Here is a 16358-nt window from a genome sequence, read left to right on the forward strand (position 1 = left end):
GCTTTCAGCTTGATTGCCTGATGTGAGATGCTGAGCCTTAACTATTGAACAAACAAATGCATGCAAATGTTGATGCTCGGTTTTCTTGATGATGTTTTTGATGCTTTGCTGTCCCCGTGTAACTTGAATACTGTAAAATATTCAGTATAAATATCAATCAAATTCTGTTACTACTTAAGTGTGAATGACTTCTTGAGGTAATGAAACTGTACTTTACAGAAGAGGTGGTTGAACTTGACAGGAATGCTGTAAACATGAGGCTTAGGGAAGGTGGTACAGCTGTTGTAGTTGTGTGTTAAAGATCCCTGTGTTAAACCCCATGGTTCAGTCACCTTTTTTATTTTTATTTTTTATTTTTATTTGTTTATATTTAGTTTTTGTTTCTCTAGCTCATTTTCTCCCAACCAGAAGTGAGGTTGCATACCTGTTGGGTATATGTCAAGCCTCTTTAACTCCAGAGTTGGGCAATGCACACTACTGAAAGTTCATGGAAGAAATATGTCAATACCAGACATAGAGACTAAAATAAAAATGTGGTTTGAGCTCCCAGCTTCTGATAGCCATAGGGCTCAGGGGCTGTGAAAGCATGTCTGGTTTTTGCCGTGTTCTTAGCCTTCAGGGGATGCCCATGGGCTCCTTTTTGAGACCATGTATTAGGCTAAGTGGCTCTCTGATAAAGTACAATCTTGCCTTGTGGTTCATTACCAAAACTGTTACTGCATTCTTTGAAGAGTTGGTTACTAGTTGGGCCTATGGTTTAGACTAACCCAGACAACCAGAGATTGACCACTTATTTTTAAAGGTCCTTGTAGCACCACAACTGGATGTTTAGGAAGCTGACCTTCGAGCTCCAGGGAGTGTTAAGTTTAGATATTATTTTCAGGGTTAGTTTTTAATGATTTCTAACAAAAATAAATAAATCTCTTCTTACTGTGAAGAAAAAACGAGTCTAAATCTTTAAGCAGATGTGGATCTGGGAAGCTGCTGATCCCTGCAGCTTGTGTGGTTTGGCTTGCAGAAGGGAATGGTTTTTAAACCTTCTGTAAGCTTATAATGGAAAGATACAGGCACTTCTCAAACTACACATTACGGATTTATTCCCTTGCCTGGTGTTTTTTAGTGCCTTTTCTGTCTTGTTACTGTACTGCTGTCAAGTTGATGAATGGGTCAGTTTTGAGGTATGCTCTAAAGGCAAAGGAAAAAGGGTTGGCTTAATGAGGGACACTGCAAGACTTGGTCTGAGGAACGTTTTTGTGGAAGAAGTAGTTGATATTTCACTCCATGGCTGATGTAGAAAACTTCCTGAGAGAAATGTAAAAGTTCACCCAACTTAGTTGTCATCTTTTTGAGTTCTGTCATCTATCTAAATGGTGAAGTTCAGGGCAGGTTGTAAATCTCCAAGTGCTGTGCTCAGTGCTCTGCTCTGCCATACAGCAGGAGCAGTTGCAGCACCCTGTCTGAATGGAGCACAGCTGCGTGTGCCTGTGCATGCTAATACTCAGAAGAGCAGTGAAACAATAGAAACTTGTTTCCTGTGAAGTTGGGTACCGTGTTCCTCGTTATTCAAATGACTTTTTTTTTTTTTTAGCAGTGCTCACTCTTGTTAACACTGATGTGATGTCCCTGTAACATACAAAAATGCTGGAATACAAGTGTAGAGCTTTTGCCATACAAAATGAAGTTGTTAGGTAGGATCGCTGACAGGCAGTAATGTTCAAGCAAGCAATGAGATTGCTTTGGTTTTCTTTATTTTAGTTTGAGAACTTGATACAGTTTTCTTATGGGTCAACTAATGAAAAATCTTGACTTTCCACTTCCATATCATACTAAGGGGGAAATGTTTTTGCCATAAAGGTTTATTCAGGCTCTCTGAAATTACTTTATAGCTGGAATTTGTGATGATAAAAGGCTGGATTTTAAGGGTTTTTTCGTTCCCACATAGAGTGTATCCTGAAAGCTGTGACTTCATAAACTGCATCGAGTATTAGTTTTCTGATACAGCCTGCTTTGAGCAGTGGAGGTCATGCCCTGGACTACTGAAGTAATGTGCACTAAAAGCATCTTCGTGTGTCCTTCAGGATCCTTTAGCTAGGGTTCTGTTTAACGCGATCACTTAGGTGGCTTTGCATCATTCTCCCCAATGACCGCTGTGCAGCTGGAGCAGCGAGCCATGGTAAGGAAGTGGTAAGGCAGGCTTGCAGTTAATTCTGGAACTGTGAAATGCAGCTGTGTGGTGAAGTCAGGGGCGATGGGCTGAACTGCGCTGCTGTTGGATAGAGGCAGTTCCACCTTTTCCTTAGAGCTGGCTGTGGTTTTTGCATTACCTCTCAGTGAACCCATTTAGCTCAGGCACAAGCAGAAGACAACGCACCTAAGAATAACTCCGTGCATTTCTGGGCTGAATAGGCCGAGGAGTTGCATGACAGCAAAGGAAAAGGTGGGGAGTTCTTACAGCTCTTAGCAACTCTAAGGAAATAGGATAGCTCCTTCTGAGCTGTTAGCAATTTCCATACAAAACCATTCAAAGCAATGTTGAGCATTATGTTTCTGAGTGGATGTAGTGCAGTTGCGATTAGACAAGCTGCCACACTGCTCCAGTCTTTTTAGGGAGTCTGGAGAGGATCTGTACCTGTGAATACTGAGGTGTAGATTCAGTTGGTGAGCTATGTAATGTAGTCAGTGCATAAATGCTGAAGGGTTCCCAGTTCCCAGGATTCCTGTGTCGTGAATGTGCTCCTCTGTAGCTTGCTTTGAGCTGATTTCACTTGTTTGTCTGTTTCTCCAGAGTAATTTGGAATATGAAACTAATCTTCATTCAGTCTTCTGGTAACAGGACAGCAAATCACTCTGTTTCTTCAAGCATTGTTATGATCTCTAGTAATAATGTTGTTGGGCTTGTGGATCAAATGCCTGTGTCCTCCACCCCCGTACCACCATTCACTGAACAAATGTAACAAATGAAAATTTCCCAGAATGTGTAAGCAATTCCCTACTGGAAGTTCAAATACAGAAATAAGATTTTTCCAAGAAAAGGACAGGCTCCTTGTATACTCCTAGAAGTAACTGATTTGAGCATTGGGAAAGCAGTAGGCTAAGATGCTGAAGACTTGTGTGGCTGACCTCGTTTTTAACCAGTGTTCCAGATAAAAAGACTAATAATTAGCAAGGTTTCTTGATAGTCTGTTAATTACAAAAATGCATATTTTTTTTTAAGTACAATTAGATTACATTTTCACTGAGCAACTGCTGCTTCTAGACAGCTGTTTAAATTGGGATTTGTAGCAGAGATCTAATTATTGTAGTAATTACAGCAGAATCCTTCTTAATTGACTACTCATGAGACTGACATCAGTTGATTAACAGAAGTGATCTCCATGGTCCTTCACCATGTCTGGAATATGAAGGGACAGCTCCGGGCTGTGCCACAATTACAAGCAAACAGATTTCTCTACTGCATGGAATGATTTGGGGCGGTGAGAGATCCTGGTTGCCTGAGGAGGGAAGGCCTTAAGCCACGTGACTCTTTGGGCACTTACATGGATGTGAGGAGTTGTTTACCCAATGTTTTCATGTACAAGTACCCATAACAGAAGGATGGCTCACACTTGTTTGCAGCCCAGACTGTGCTTTTTTTATTTTTTTAAATCTGCTGTCTCCTTCAGGACCCATCAAAGGGAGAGCAAGGCACTGCATGATGCTGCTCTGGTGACCCACAGCCCTTGTCTTGTTCTGATCACATGTGCTTGTTGTAACCAAATTCAAAATATTGCCAACATTTCTTATGTTATTCACATACCTGGGGTCAGGAGGGTGGAAGCTCCTTACCTACTTACCCAAACCTACTGCATTGCCATTAGCAAAGGTGTTCAAGAGCTGCCGTTTGCTGTCTGAGAGTCCCAGGTCCGTGTAGCCAGGGGCTGATGAGGGTATGTTTGGAGCTCTACGACAGCAGCTACTCGGAACCAGATGCGGTAACAAACTTCTCAGAATGTCATTGCTGTTTTGCATGTCTTAACGTGTGGATATGCATGTGAGGTGATAAAGGGAAAGTGTGTGGTATTGTTTCTGTAACAGGCTGTGAAGGCTCTTGTTTAAGAGCGTTTTTAGCTTTCAGCCATGTGAGAGGCCACCACGGCCACTTGCTGTCCTAAAGATTAGAAAAGCACAAGGAAGCTTGAGGTGTCTCTGACCAGTTTACACTGATCCAAGTTGGCTATTATATTCTGGCTGTGTACTCTTTATCTCTCCTTGCAGCATCACTGGTGCTTGTCCTGGGTAGGCAGATGTTGCAGTGGCAAATAGCTACCCCCTGAGTCCAACAGAAACACATCGCAGTGCTTGGGCAGGCCCAAAGGAGGGCCAGGTAATAATGTGAGGTCCTAATGGGTAGTATGAAGCCAAGCAGTTGCTGACTCTTTTTTTGCTTGCAGTGATCTCAGATCACTCTCCACGCTCCTTCCAATCTTGGATATAAATTAACATCTGTTTAGTAGGTTGCAGAATAACTTAAGAGCTGGTAACAGGAAGAGTAGGTTAAGAGAGTGAGACAGTTTGGTTTTTACTCCCTTCTGTCTCCTTTGTGAACAGATTGTTGGGTTGAATCTGTACAGGAATTTCCTTTGGAGTAGTTTGACTATCAGCCTTCCAAAAGAGACTGAACCTGACCGTGCAGCTTACCGAGATCCTCATGTGGCTGAGAGACAGCACGTGTACCCCATAACTTGCTGAGCTGAGCCAAGGAACAGGGAGAGCAGGGTATGGTCTGCATGCAGGAGGTCACAGAAGTGCTCTGGGAGTCCCAGCCCTGCGTTACAGGGTGAGTTGGAACGGTCCCCACTGGGTCTCATGGTGACTTAGCTGCTCTGTTCTACACTGACCTCACACCAAGAACCCTTGGTGCTGATGATGTGAGGTAACCCAGGTGCAGGGACAGCGTTGTCCCTGTGAACTCAGCAGGCAGGAGCCTTGACTTTGTAGCCTGCAGTCAGGCTGCTCCTGCACCAGTTCATCAACTCTCAGATGACACAATCGTAGAATCACTTAGGTTGGAAAAGACCTCTGAGATCAGCAGGTCCAACCGCTAGCCTAGCACTGCCAAGTCTACCACTAAACCATGTCCCTAAGCACCACACCTACATGTCTTTTAAATCCCTCCAGGGATGGTGACTCACCCGCTTCCCTGGGCAGCCTGTTCCAGTGCTTCACAACCCTTCCAGCAAAGAGCTTACACTTGATATCCAACCTGAACCTTCCCTGGCACAACTTGAAGCCCTTGCCTTCTGCCCTGTCACTTTTTGCTTGGAAGGAGAGACAGACACCCTGCCTGCTACAGCCTCCTTGAGGTGGCTGGAGAGAGCAATGAGGTCTCCCCTGAGCCTGATCTTCTCTAGGCTCTTCATCAGCTGTTCCTCATAAGACTTGTGCTCGAGGAACTCTGTAGAGTTCTCTAATGAACTCTACAGCTTCTGATTTTCTGGTTCCTAATGTTTTCTTTTTTCATCTAAATTATATGTTGTTTTTTTTTTGTTTTGTTTTTTTAATATTAATTATAATGTGTTTGTTTTAAAGGTGAAATGGAATTTTGCTTTTTTTTTTTTTTTGAGAATTTTGGACTGCAAGTTGCTAGAAGGCTAATAAAAAAAAAGTGCATTAAAAACAGCAGGTCTGGGAGTTTGTATACTTGTGTGCCCTCAGTTTTGTCTCAGCTGTTTCAGTGTAACTGTTGTGAACCTCATGGTTCTGGACAACTGCCTGTTGAAACTGGCGTCATTTGTAGGTCTTAAGCATCAGGCATTGCAGTGTGAGCTGTGAGACGGTCATGTTGGATGGATGCAAAGGATCCTCACAGGGCATTCTGATGTAAATCAGCAGGTCCGTGGAGGGTAGGGAGTGGGCAGTGGTGTGCCGGGACTGCCAGCACTGAGAGAATCAGCTGTAGCATCCTCGTGTGCTTTTTGTATTTTGGATGCAGAGTTGTTGTTATGACCTGCACAGACTTAGCTCATTGCTGAGCCCTTTGTATAAGGGTAGTGTTGTGTTTTTAAGAAGTCCTTCCTCTTGCAGAGCGAGGATCACCCCACTACCCCCAGCCCTGTGCTTCCCCCAGCAGAGAGAGGAGCACTCCCTGGCCTTGCGTGGGCTCTGGGAACAGGGAGATGGGAATCCTCAGGGGGAGCTGCTCTGCACGGGGGGCTGCAGAGTTGGCTGGTTTGGCAATTTCTGCAAACAATGGTGCTTTAAATTAGCACTTCCTTAAAGAGCTCTGGAGTGAAGTATTTGGGGGGAAAAATGCAATCAAATTGCAAAATGGTGGATTGTTCCTTTCATTTTTAATAAGATGCAGTCTTTGCTGCTGCCATAACAGAACAACACTACACGTCCCGTCAGGTTTGTTCAACTGCTAGTGACACGATTATGTCACTTGGGCTTTTTATTTGATCACTTCAAATGCCTTGTGTTGTGGTTATCGTACTTTGAATATAGTCTGTCTACAAGGCGTGTTGCAGACTAAGTATTTTGTCAAAGTAATCTTTGTGCCCTGTCAGTGCGGGTTTTCTTTGAGAAACTCTAACGTAGAATCCAGCAAGCAGTCTGGTTGCCAAAACCTCACCAAGTATTACTAAAATGAGAAAGGAAGCAAATACTGTTTGATTTCAGTTACTACACGATTACTTGTAGTTGGGCTGAGCCAGAATTACAGTATGCTGTCTGTGGCATTTTAATTATAATATACAAAGCTATGTGTGCACTCTGCACATAGGGCGTGTATGGCTTTTATGTAGCATGCTAGAAATGTGACTTGAGCAGGTACTGCACTTGAACAATTACCCTTGAATTCCTGCATTATCATCTGAGAGAGGTCTTGTTGCTCCTCAAAGCAGAACAAAAGTTGTAATTCCTTAGCTCACGGCTGTTCCTTGAGGCTGCAGTGATTGCTGCTCTGCTGTAATCCTGCTTTCCCCAGTGCCCTTGTTAATGCCTTCTTGCTTTAGATCATCTTTTCGCTCTGATCGTTTGGAATCCACTTGGCAATAGCAATACAATAAAAGTGGATGCAAGTGACAGACTTTGTCTTAAGAACTAATAGAAAGGAAGCCTACAGAATAAAGAGTTGTGTTTGTGTGTAGTTTTGCTTAGGAAAAATATCACACCTTGCTCCATTCTGGGTAGTCAGAAGAAGGGTTGCTGTTTCAGTGGGCTTTTCCTGTAGACCCTCAAATTAGAGGAAGACTGGAGGAAAGAAGAGAAAGTTGAAAAGTAGTTGTTGAGCTTTTGTTGGTTTAAACAAGTAGCAGAGTAATCTGCAATACAAGGATTAGTGCTGGAATTTTAGCTGCCCAGTTACCTTTCAGGACAGGAATATAGATCAATAAGGTGTAGTTTCATACTAATGGTTGGGTGTTGCAAAAAGTGATGAAGCTGCTTGTTTCCTCAGACCTTGTATCTTTGCGGAGTGCTCTTACTGCAGCCCTCTCACTCTGGGATTGTCTGAGCTCATGATGAGCTGGCGCAGGAAACTATCCTGATGGAGAATTAACTGGGGGGAGGGAGGGTAAGCAGGCAGATCTTTCACTTTGGGCTGAACTCTTTGACTAGGCTTAAACACAAATTTGGAGGAACATCAGTGCTGCACAAGGTAGGGGGAATGAAATTTGAGGAACAGTGCCATTGTTCTGAAAGTCGTGGATCAAATTAGCATCACAGCGGGACAGCTCCCAAGGTTGTATTACCACTAGCCTTTATATCAGGCAGAGAAAGCAACCGAGAGCGAGAGGAAAGCTTTTCTGGATATGTGCCTAACGGTGGAGTTCCTGTGAAAGTGAAAGGCAGCTTCAGTGAGAATATAACCATGAACGTGGTTTAGTTCTCTGTAAAGGAAAAATATCAGAAGCAAAGAATACATTTCAATAACTGGTTGTTAAACAGGGTACGTATGAAAGATCCAAAGGAAGCAAGTTGAGAGAGGGAAGGAAGTGCTAACTCCTCTGTTTTTCAGTAGTTCTGAGTGGTAGTAAGACAACTGCAGGCTATTCCAGCATAGTTCCAATAGGAAGGATAACTTAGCTCAAAAATCCAGTTGCGTGGAAACTGGTGAGTTGGAACAAATAATATATGAGCAAGTAATAGTTAAAATCAAAGAATGGTTCGGGTTGGAAGGGACCTTAAAAACCCTTCAGTTGCACACAGACACACACCACATCGTGGGCAGGGGCACCTCTCACCAGACCAGGTTGCTCACAGCCCCATCCAGCCTGGCCTTGAACACCTCCAGGGATGGGGCAGCCACAGCTTCTTATGCAAAGTATGCAGGGTAAGAAGAGAATATTCTGTAAGTATTCATAGTAAGAGGAAGACCTCTTGATTATACGTGATGCTAAGATGGCTAAAAATATTTGTGACAGGGCTTTTCATAAGTCTGTTCTCTTTCCCTCGGTATTCAATTTTTAAAAAAGAATGATTTTTAATGATTTATGCAGCTAAGCCACTCTGGCTAGCTTCTGCCAAAGGGGATCATCTTTCTCTCTTCTTCCTCTCTCCCAGCCCCTGGCAGTTGAGGGAGCTAATTTATCAGAAGGCTAATTGCTTTCAGGGGAATAACAGGCAAGAGCTGTCTCATGCCCTAAATTGTCCTAGGATCAGTCTGGCGAGGCAGTGATAAATCAGGGAACAGCAGCAAGGGGCACTGCGCCTTGCAGTGGCAGTTAGCTGGTGCATGAGCTTCCTTTGGACGTGACAACTACAGCCTTTGAGCATGACTAAGCCATCTAAACATCATGCTAGGCACTCAGAGAAGCAGTTTGAACCAACTTCACAGCTATCTGAGAACTTCTGAGGGACAGATAAGGTTCCAGAGGAGAAAGGGAAAGGCTCTGTAACTGTGCTGCTTTAAAAACTGTTGAAAAGGTGGGAGCTGGAGGATTTCAGACCAGCAGCTTTACTGCACTTCCTGGAGGAATATGGATAATGAGAAGTATTTGGCCCCACTGATCACTTGGAAGATAATCTCTTTGTGAACAATAATAAGAGTTTTTCAAACGCAAAACCTGGTTAAGCCAGTCCAACTTCCTTCTGCAGCAGGCCAAGGGACCTAGTGGATGGTTGCACTTGACTTTTAAAATGCTCTTTGATATTACGAGCTGGTGTTGGTAGCCTAACGTGGCAGATAGCTGCTGTACAGAGGACGTGTATCTGTCCGGATAGCTCTACTTGGAAAAGGATGGCTGAAGTCAAAGGACTTCTTGAATTTCCGAGGAGCTCTGTCTTGAAACACTTGTTGGTGTTTTCAGGAATGTCGTGGACTACAGCACCCATGTAATAAACCAACATAACATCGAGGGCGGCCAGCCTGTTAGGATTAGAAGTTAGGGTTTAGAATACAAAATCATTCTGGCAAAGTGAGGAGGAAACCACTGCATTTTTAAATACCAGGTTCCAGCCTCGATTGAATGAAGTGTTGCCTTTGAGTGGGAGTAATCAGCTGTGCAATCACAGCAGCGAACAACTGCAGAACAGAAACTGGAAGCTGTAGTAGGTTAGGTAACTGTAGTGTTTTTTTTTTAACATGCTTTCATGTTTAAACATGAGAGCTTCCAGAGCTACCAGTCATGCCTGATTGTAGGTATTGTCAGGGGAGAGATGGGCTGAGCCACCGGCTGAGTTGTTGAAGCTAGGTGCAAAGTTGCTGGTGCTAATTCCTGCCCAAACATGTGAGAATTTGGGGTGTGGGGAGGTTGCTTTTATGCTTATTTTCTGTTACTTAGTAGAATGCCTCTTGTGATTTTTTTATTTTTTTATTTTTTTAAAAAAAAGCATTTTAGGTGCTGTGTCTCCCATGTGACATGTGGCTATGTTTGTCAAATGCTAGAGGATCAAAATAAGCTTTGTGAATTCTGCTTGTGACTCTGTGATGTCTCCTCAAGATTAGTCTCTTTTCATATAGAAATTGATTAACAGGGGACAAACCTGAAAAATCTCTGTAGCTAGCTTGAAGAAAAGATAAGCTAAAACCTTGTCAATTCTGGAAACAGAACTACACCTTGCAGTAGGCTTCAGTTTGAGGCTACGTTCTGGTTCTGTAGTTTACAGTAAAGCCATTTTTATAATTTTCTTCTAATTCTTTCAGATGAAAGATGTTAATAGCTGTTATTGTACTGAAGAGGGGTAAACTGAAGTCTGACAAAGGTGTAATCAGACTATATGGTTGAAAACTATTATGTTTTCACTTCAAAACTGAAACCAATTACCTTCTCTACCAACTGTTTTGTTGTACTTCTAGTGGGGACTATTTCAGTAACCAGCTTTGCAGCATCTCATTGAGAGCTGCATGGACACAACTGATGCAGCACTGGCTTCCTTAGTGCTTGGGAGGAAATGCCTGAACACAGGAACTTAGAGAACCTGCTTTGCTAATAGGCAGAAAATACTATTTTATTCTGTGGGTAAATATTTTTTTATATACATGCACATCTGTTGGTTTTTAGCTCCGTATTAACTCTGCTAATTCTACTTGCTGTCTTAGCAGTGCCCTGGGAAGTATTGAATGCATTTGAATAGTAGCATCAAAAAATTATTGGAATTCATAATATTGTTGATCTGTTACACAGACTGTAGTAAGGAATGTAAATGTATTTTACTTCTAAGCTTGAAAAACAATCGCAGTTTTCTAATGGTTAATTATTCTCGTCACAGCTTATAGTTTAATATTAAACTTCGATGGATTAGGAGGGGAAAAAGGAGGATAATGGGAAGCATTGCAATAAACAAGAATGTCTTCAGGAACCACTTATCTGGATAAAAACAGTTGCTTCTCTTAATAGGAGGTGATAGTAGGCCTCCTTTCTGGTTTTCTGGCATCACTGTCTATAAATTGTCATAACAAGTACAGAAAAAAGCTGAAGTGAATATCTGTCTGCGGCTACTTGTTATAATCTGTATGTGTAATCGATCTTAAATCTCTCCAGAAATACGTACAGATGGATTTGTGTAGCTCGGTGTGCCAAGAACATACAACTTAACTAAGTTTAGTAACTGAAGTCCTGTGTGTTTGTGTAAGAGGGAGAGCTCCACCTACTGGAAACAAGCTACCAGTTTATGGAGCGTATTTTGAATGAAGTGTGTGATACTGATTTCTTGTGTGTCAGAGAAGTCTCAGGGATTTCGAATGTGAGCATTTGCAAAAAAAAAAAAAAAAAAGTCTGCTTCAACTTTTGAAAGTCTAATCTCTGAAAATACTTTCTCGTATTTTTACGTTGACTTTTTGTTTGTTTATAGGAACATCATCTCCAACGGGCTATCTCAGCACAACAAGTATATGGAGAGAAGAGGGATAATATGGTTATACCAGTCCCAGAAGCAGAAAGTAATATTGCATACTATGAATCTATATATCCTGGAGAATTTAAAATGCCAAAGCAGCTGATTCACATACAGCGTAAGTACAGTGATCTATTGTAGTCTGCAACAAGAACTTTATTTTGCCAGTCATTCATTCAAGAAATTACAAATGTCTGAGCTCACATCAAAACTAACTTCTGAGAATTAATTTTGTCTAGCATGTAAAGGAATGTGTACTTTTTACTGAAGAGGTATATTAAATTCTTGATCAAGAAGTAGATAGATATCATTCTTGAGTCTGTCCATTAAAACTCTAATTTTAGCAGTCGCAAAGATCCATTTTTGCTCTCCATGGCATTCAGTAGTTACAGCTTTCGGGAATCTAGTTTAAGAGAAACAGCTACTTTCAGGAACAGACTACCTGTTCACTGAAGCTTAAACAGGATAATACGACAGAGTGGATTGGGAAGTCAAGCAGAAATGGTGGTATTAGTACTATTTGTCTATGCATGGATGGAAGTATTCTACATCTAAAAGTAGGTGCTTTTTTTGATCTCACCAATGACTTCTAAAGGTGTTAGGATGTTATTCTTACTGGAAGATGGCAGTTCTGTGAGCTTGATGTGAGTTCCATGTTAGTTTGAACAAGTTCTGAAAACATTATAAAAAATACAAACTGTTTCAGAACTTTGTTGCATAGTGCAATTATCAGAATGTAAAAAGTAGTATCTGTTGTATGTAAACAGATCTTATGCCTAAATAACGTTGGCTACATGTTAGATTTCTGTATCCATCTGAGCTTCAATGATAAGCTAAATTAGGAGCATGCTCTAAGAGGCAAATGGAGACACCAATGCTAGGAGTCTTCCATGCTGATATTAGGGTATGCTTTTTCATTCTTCTTTTCCTTATCTAGTGGTCTCACAGCTGAAATGACTGTCTTCAGTTGTATTCTGTTCTGCCTATTTATTTTTTTAAATCAAGTCATACTTTTTACAGTGTGAAATACTCACTTGGAGAAATTATCTCTTACAAACTAAAACACAAAAGATGCAAGAATCTGGGAGGTATTGTTCTGGGTGCAGAATGCTGCATTTTCATTGGATATTGTGGAAAATTGAACAGTTTGTGTTCTGCAAGTCATCATTTGTATTTGAAGATTACCTGCTATGTTGGGTAGGCCATCCTGGTAGACCAGTTTGGCCTGATGCTTTTAGGTCACAAAAATAATGGATGAGAATGTATGTGAGGTCTCTGTAATACAGTCTGTCCAAAGTTTTGTTGAAATAGCTCTAAGATGCATGTAGGCTAGAGACTTAATTTCAGAAGTTGATAATACAATCAGTAAAGCTGTAGGATACTAGAGAGCATTGAAAAGTTTGACCAATCTAACGGTTTCTTACTGAAAGCAATGAGGTCAAAAACTTGGATGTCTTAGTCACCAGTAAGTTTTCATTGGCTAATAAAAGCATATCCAAGTAGATGTCAACTTCTATTCCTGAATTTAATGGTATAATTTTTTTAAAAAGAGAAAGCTAAATATAGCTTCTAAGTAACATTACTGTGGTGTTCAAACAAATTATTTTGATTTTATGTTTCAAAGAATCTGGCATATTCTAATAGCAGTGTCTGGAGTACAAAGCGTTTCTGTAGTAAAACTGTAACTCTAACTTTGTATTGTGTTATTCAGCTTTTAACTTTTCATTGTATTATTCAGCTTTTAGTTTGGATGCTGAGCAGCCGGATTATGACTTGGATTCAGAAGATGAGATCTTTGTGAATAAGTTGAAGAAAAGAATGGATATCTCTCCTTTACAATTTGAAGAGATGATAGACCGACTAGAAAAGGGCAGCGGTCAGCAGGTACAACATCACTTTGAATTAAAAAATAAATAAAACCTAAAATATGCACTATTTATGTGTATGACTATTTATGCATATGACTGTATGACAATAACATACTGGGTTTTACATTTAGCCAGTCAGCCTGCAAGAGGCCAAGCTATTGCTGAAGGAAGATGACGAGTTGATCAGAGAAGTGTACGAGTACTGGATTAAAAAGAGGAAAAACTGTCGAGGGCCCTCTCTTATCCCAGCAGTGAAACAAGAGAAGCGAGATGGTTCTAGCACAAATGATCCCTACGTTGCTTTCAGAAGACGAACAGAAAAGATGCAGACAAGGAAAGTAAGTAGATTAATCCTTCCATTTCGTTCTCTTCCTTCTGTCCTCTCAGAAAAAAGCTTATCTAAAGAAACAATCTTGCTATGTAGTGTAAAATAATAAAAGCTGACTGGTTTGTTTTGCTTTTAAATTGCAAGGGAAAAAAGATAAACTACTGTAGGCCAGCTATTAAAGGAAAATTTGTATTTTTTCACTAAATCTGCTGCTAAACCTGCTTATGGTGGTGTGGTAAACTGTAGCTCATTGATACTCGCCTATGTTTCTCTTCATTTTTTTTTTAGCTTGTGATTTTTTTTCAACACATAAATACTTAGAACTTTAGTTCAGATTATGTAATTTAAATGATGTGGGAAACCATAAAATACTGTGTATCTACAGAATCGAAAAAATGATGAAGCATCTTACGAGAAGATGCTTAAGCTGCGTCGAGATTTAAGTCGTGCAGTTACCATCCTGGAAATGATAAAGAGAAGGGAAAAAAGCAAGAGGGAGTTGCTGCATTTAACACTGGAAATCATCGAAAAGAGGTAACACTTATTGAAAACGTGCTGCAGAAAGCTTTGGAAACTACTTTATATTTATATTTATAATACTTTATAAAATGTGAGAGATTATTTTAAAATAAGTGTTCAGACTTCTTCACTGCTACGGTATAGCAGATTTCACACTTCAGATAAAACTTACGGAGTCACTCATTGTGGAAAAGTGGCCAGTCACCTTAACCTACACTGGTTTTGTTCTTTGTATTCAAATATATGTATCATGTCCTATATGTTATGTAGGAAGAAAGCTCATGATTTCAGGTAAATTCCAAAGGAATTTAATACATTAAACTTTTTTACTGCATAGATGAAGGAAATGACAGTTATTTTTAAGGTCCTTCCCAAGCATTACCTTCTTCGTTTTCTTCATTATCTCTGTTCTTTGTAGCAAAGCTTGATCTAATACCCTCATGAAAACAAACAGGCATTTCATACGGCATAACATGCTGTTCTGTGAGTCATCTCCAACTAGTATTTCTTCTGACATCCTGTTTGACAGCTGTGCCAAAGACCAAATGCTCTGTTCTATCAGCTGTCACTTTCCTGATCAACCGAGAATAACATTTGCAGTGTGGAGTTGTCCACACTGTGGAGCAATTGATACTTAGAATCTGAATAAGATTTCTCCAGTTTAAGGATTTGTGTTTGAAAAGTTAAAACACTTTGAGTCAGACTGAAATCTCTAAAAGCAACGTGAGTTAGTTCAACAAGTTAAATATCAGTCTGATCTTTATATCAGGTGCACTTTTTCAAGCACTGACCATTTTCAGAACTAGAGAGGGGAGAAATCCCCTAGCTTTTTCAAAGAGAACAAGCTGTTGAATAGAGGAATGACTAATGCCCACTTCATACTGAAAAACTAAGTTTCACCTTAGTACTTCACACAGGACTTGAAATGCAATACATTTTAAGGTTCTGTTTCCTACAAAACTGTTGTGTTATGCAAAAAAGAGAGGATTTGTGAATAAGGTGCTTTGCCTCACTGTTTAAAACCTTTTGTGATAAAGGTGTATTTTTAAGTGGTACTGTTGCTGGGGGGGGGAGCCTGCCCTGTTCTTTCCATCAAGTTTTTGTTTCCACTTCTTCCACTTACATCTCCAAAAGATGATAATGCTTTACAGATAGTCATCCTTGTGTTTGTCAGAACCACTTATTGCAATAAAGTTTGCGTGTCATTAGCTCCTCCTCCCCCTTCTCTGGAACAATAATTTTTGTACTTCTGGCTGTCACCCTGGACCTCCTCTCACCCCAGGTTGCAAGTATTATTCATCTGTGTTTGACTGTCACATAACTTTTTTTTTTTTTTTTTTTTTTTTTTACCAGATGTGTGTTGTAAATATTCTAACAAGTAAGAAATTAAAAACCACTCTGATTTCAGGTATAATTTGGGTGACTACAGTGGAGAGATTGTGTCTGAGGTCATGGCACAGCGGCAGCCAATTAAACCTACCTATGCTATTCCCATCATTCCTGTGACTAACAGCAGTCCTTTCAAACATCAAGAAACTATGGAACTGAAAGAATTTAAAGTTAACAAAGTGAGTAATGTCAGTAATGGAATTAATAGTTCATGCTGTTACATGTGTAAGCTACAGGATAAGACAGTGTGGAAAACATTTTTAACTGGGTGGGGGGGGACACTTTCTGATAGGGGAAAAACACTACTACTGGCAGGGAAAATACAGCAGCAAAGCTGCAATAGGAGAAAAATAAGTCACTCTGCTGGAGTGATGATAATAGCCTAGGAACTATTGGAATTCCTTAAGAAAGAAATAAAAGGAGTATAGATGAACTGGAGACAAGGACGCATACAATTGTAACAAATTCTTGCACTAATCGGTATTAACCTTTTTATTTGATACTGTCTACGGTGTTAGGATATTTTGAACAAAGTTGTATTTATTACCTAAATATTCTACAAAAATGAGGTCTAAAAAAGTAAAAGGCTTACGCTGTTCTAAATTCATGTATCTATTTTAATCTGGAGGGTTTCTTTTTAAAATTTGATCTATTGATTTTCCTAGCATGCTGGTTTTCTATTTAACTTTTGGATAATGTATTGATTCAGACAGTTGAACAACATTTTTTCTCCTGGCTTTGTGCCATACGTAACATAGCTGTTGTGCCACCAACTTAGCACATTAAATAAGTCCCATCACATAGGATAACGCGTTAAAGTACAACTTTAATTTTAAACAAATATTTCTTATACCTGAGGAATGTATAAAGACTGTTCCAGATCCGACAAAATAGAGTGAATCAATTAAAGCTTCTGCTGGAGTATACTTGCCTACTAGTTA

The 16358-nt window shown here is 40.3% G+C and overlaps 1 protein-coding gene across 8 annotated transcripts in view; it reads left to right on the top strand.

Moving 5' to 3' along the window:
* EPC1 (enhancer of polycomb homolog 1) overlaps positions 1-16358 on the top strand; it is a 68658-nt gene that overhangs the window by 35191 nt on the left and 17109 nt on the right. For all 8 annotated transcript variants that reach the window (XR_014690358.1, XR_014690359.1, XM_084511302.1 and 5 more), the window contains 5 exons: positions 11272-11431; positions 13052-13197; positions 13313-13519; positions 13895-14043; positions 15437-15596. Coding sequence is in view for 6 of the 8 variants with exons in the window: in XM_084511297.1 (XP_084367423.1) it covers positions 11272-11431; positions 13052-13197; positions 13313-13519; positions 13895-14043; positions 15437-15596 (822 nt within the window). In the remaining 2 variants the exon portion in view is untranslated. The remainder of the gene's footprint in view (positions 1-11271; positions 11432-13051; positions 13198-13312; positions 13520-13894; positions 14044-15436; positions 15597-16358) is intronic.

The sequence above is a fragment of the Aythya ferina genome, assembly GCF_964211825.1.
Source record: "Aythya ferina genome assembly, chromosome: 2".
NCBI classification, from domain to species: Eukaryota; Metazoa; Chordata; class Aves; order Anseriformes; family Anatidae; genus Aythya; species Aythya ferina.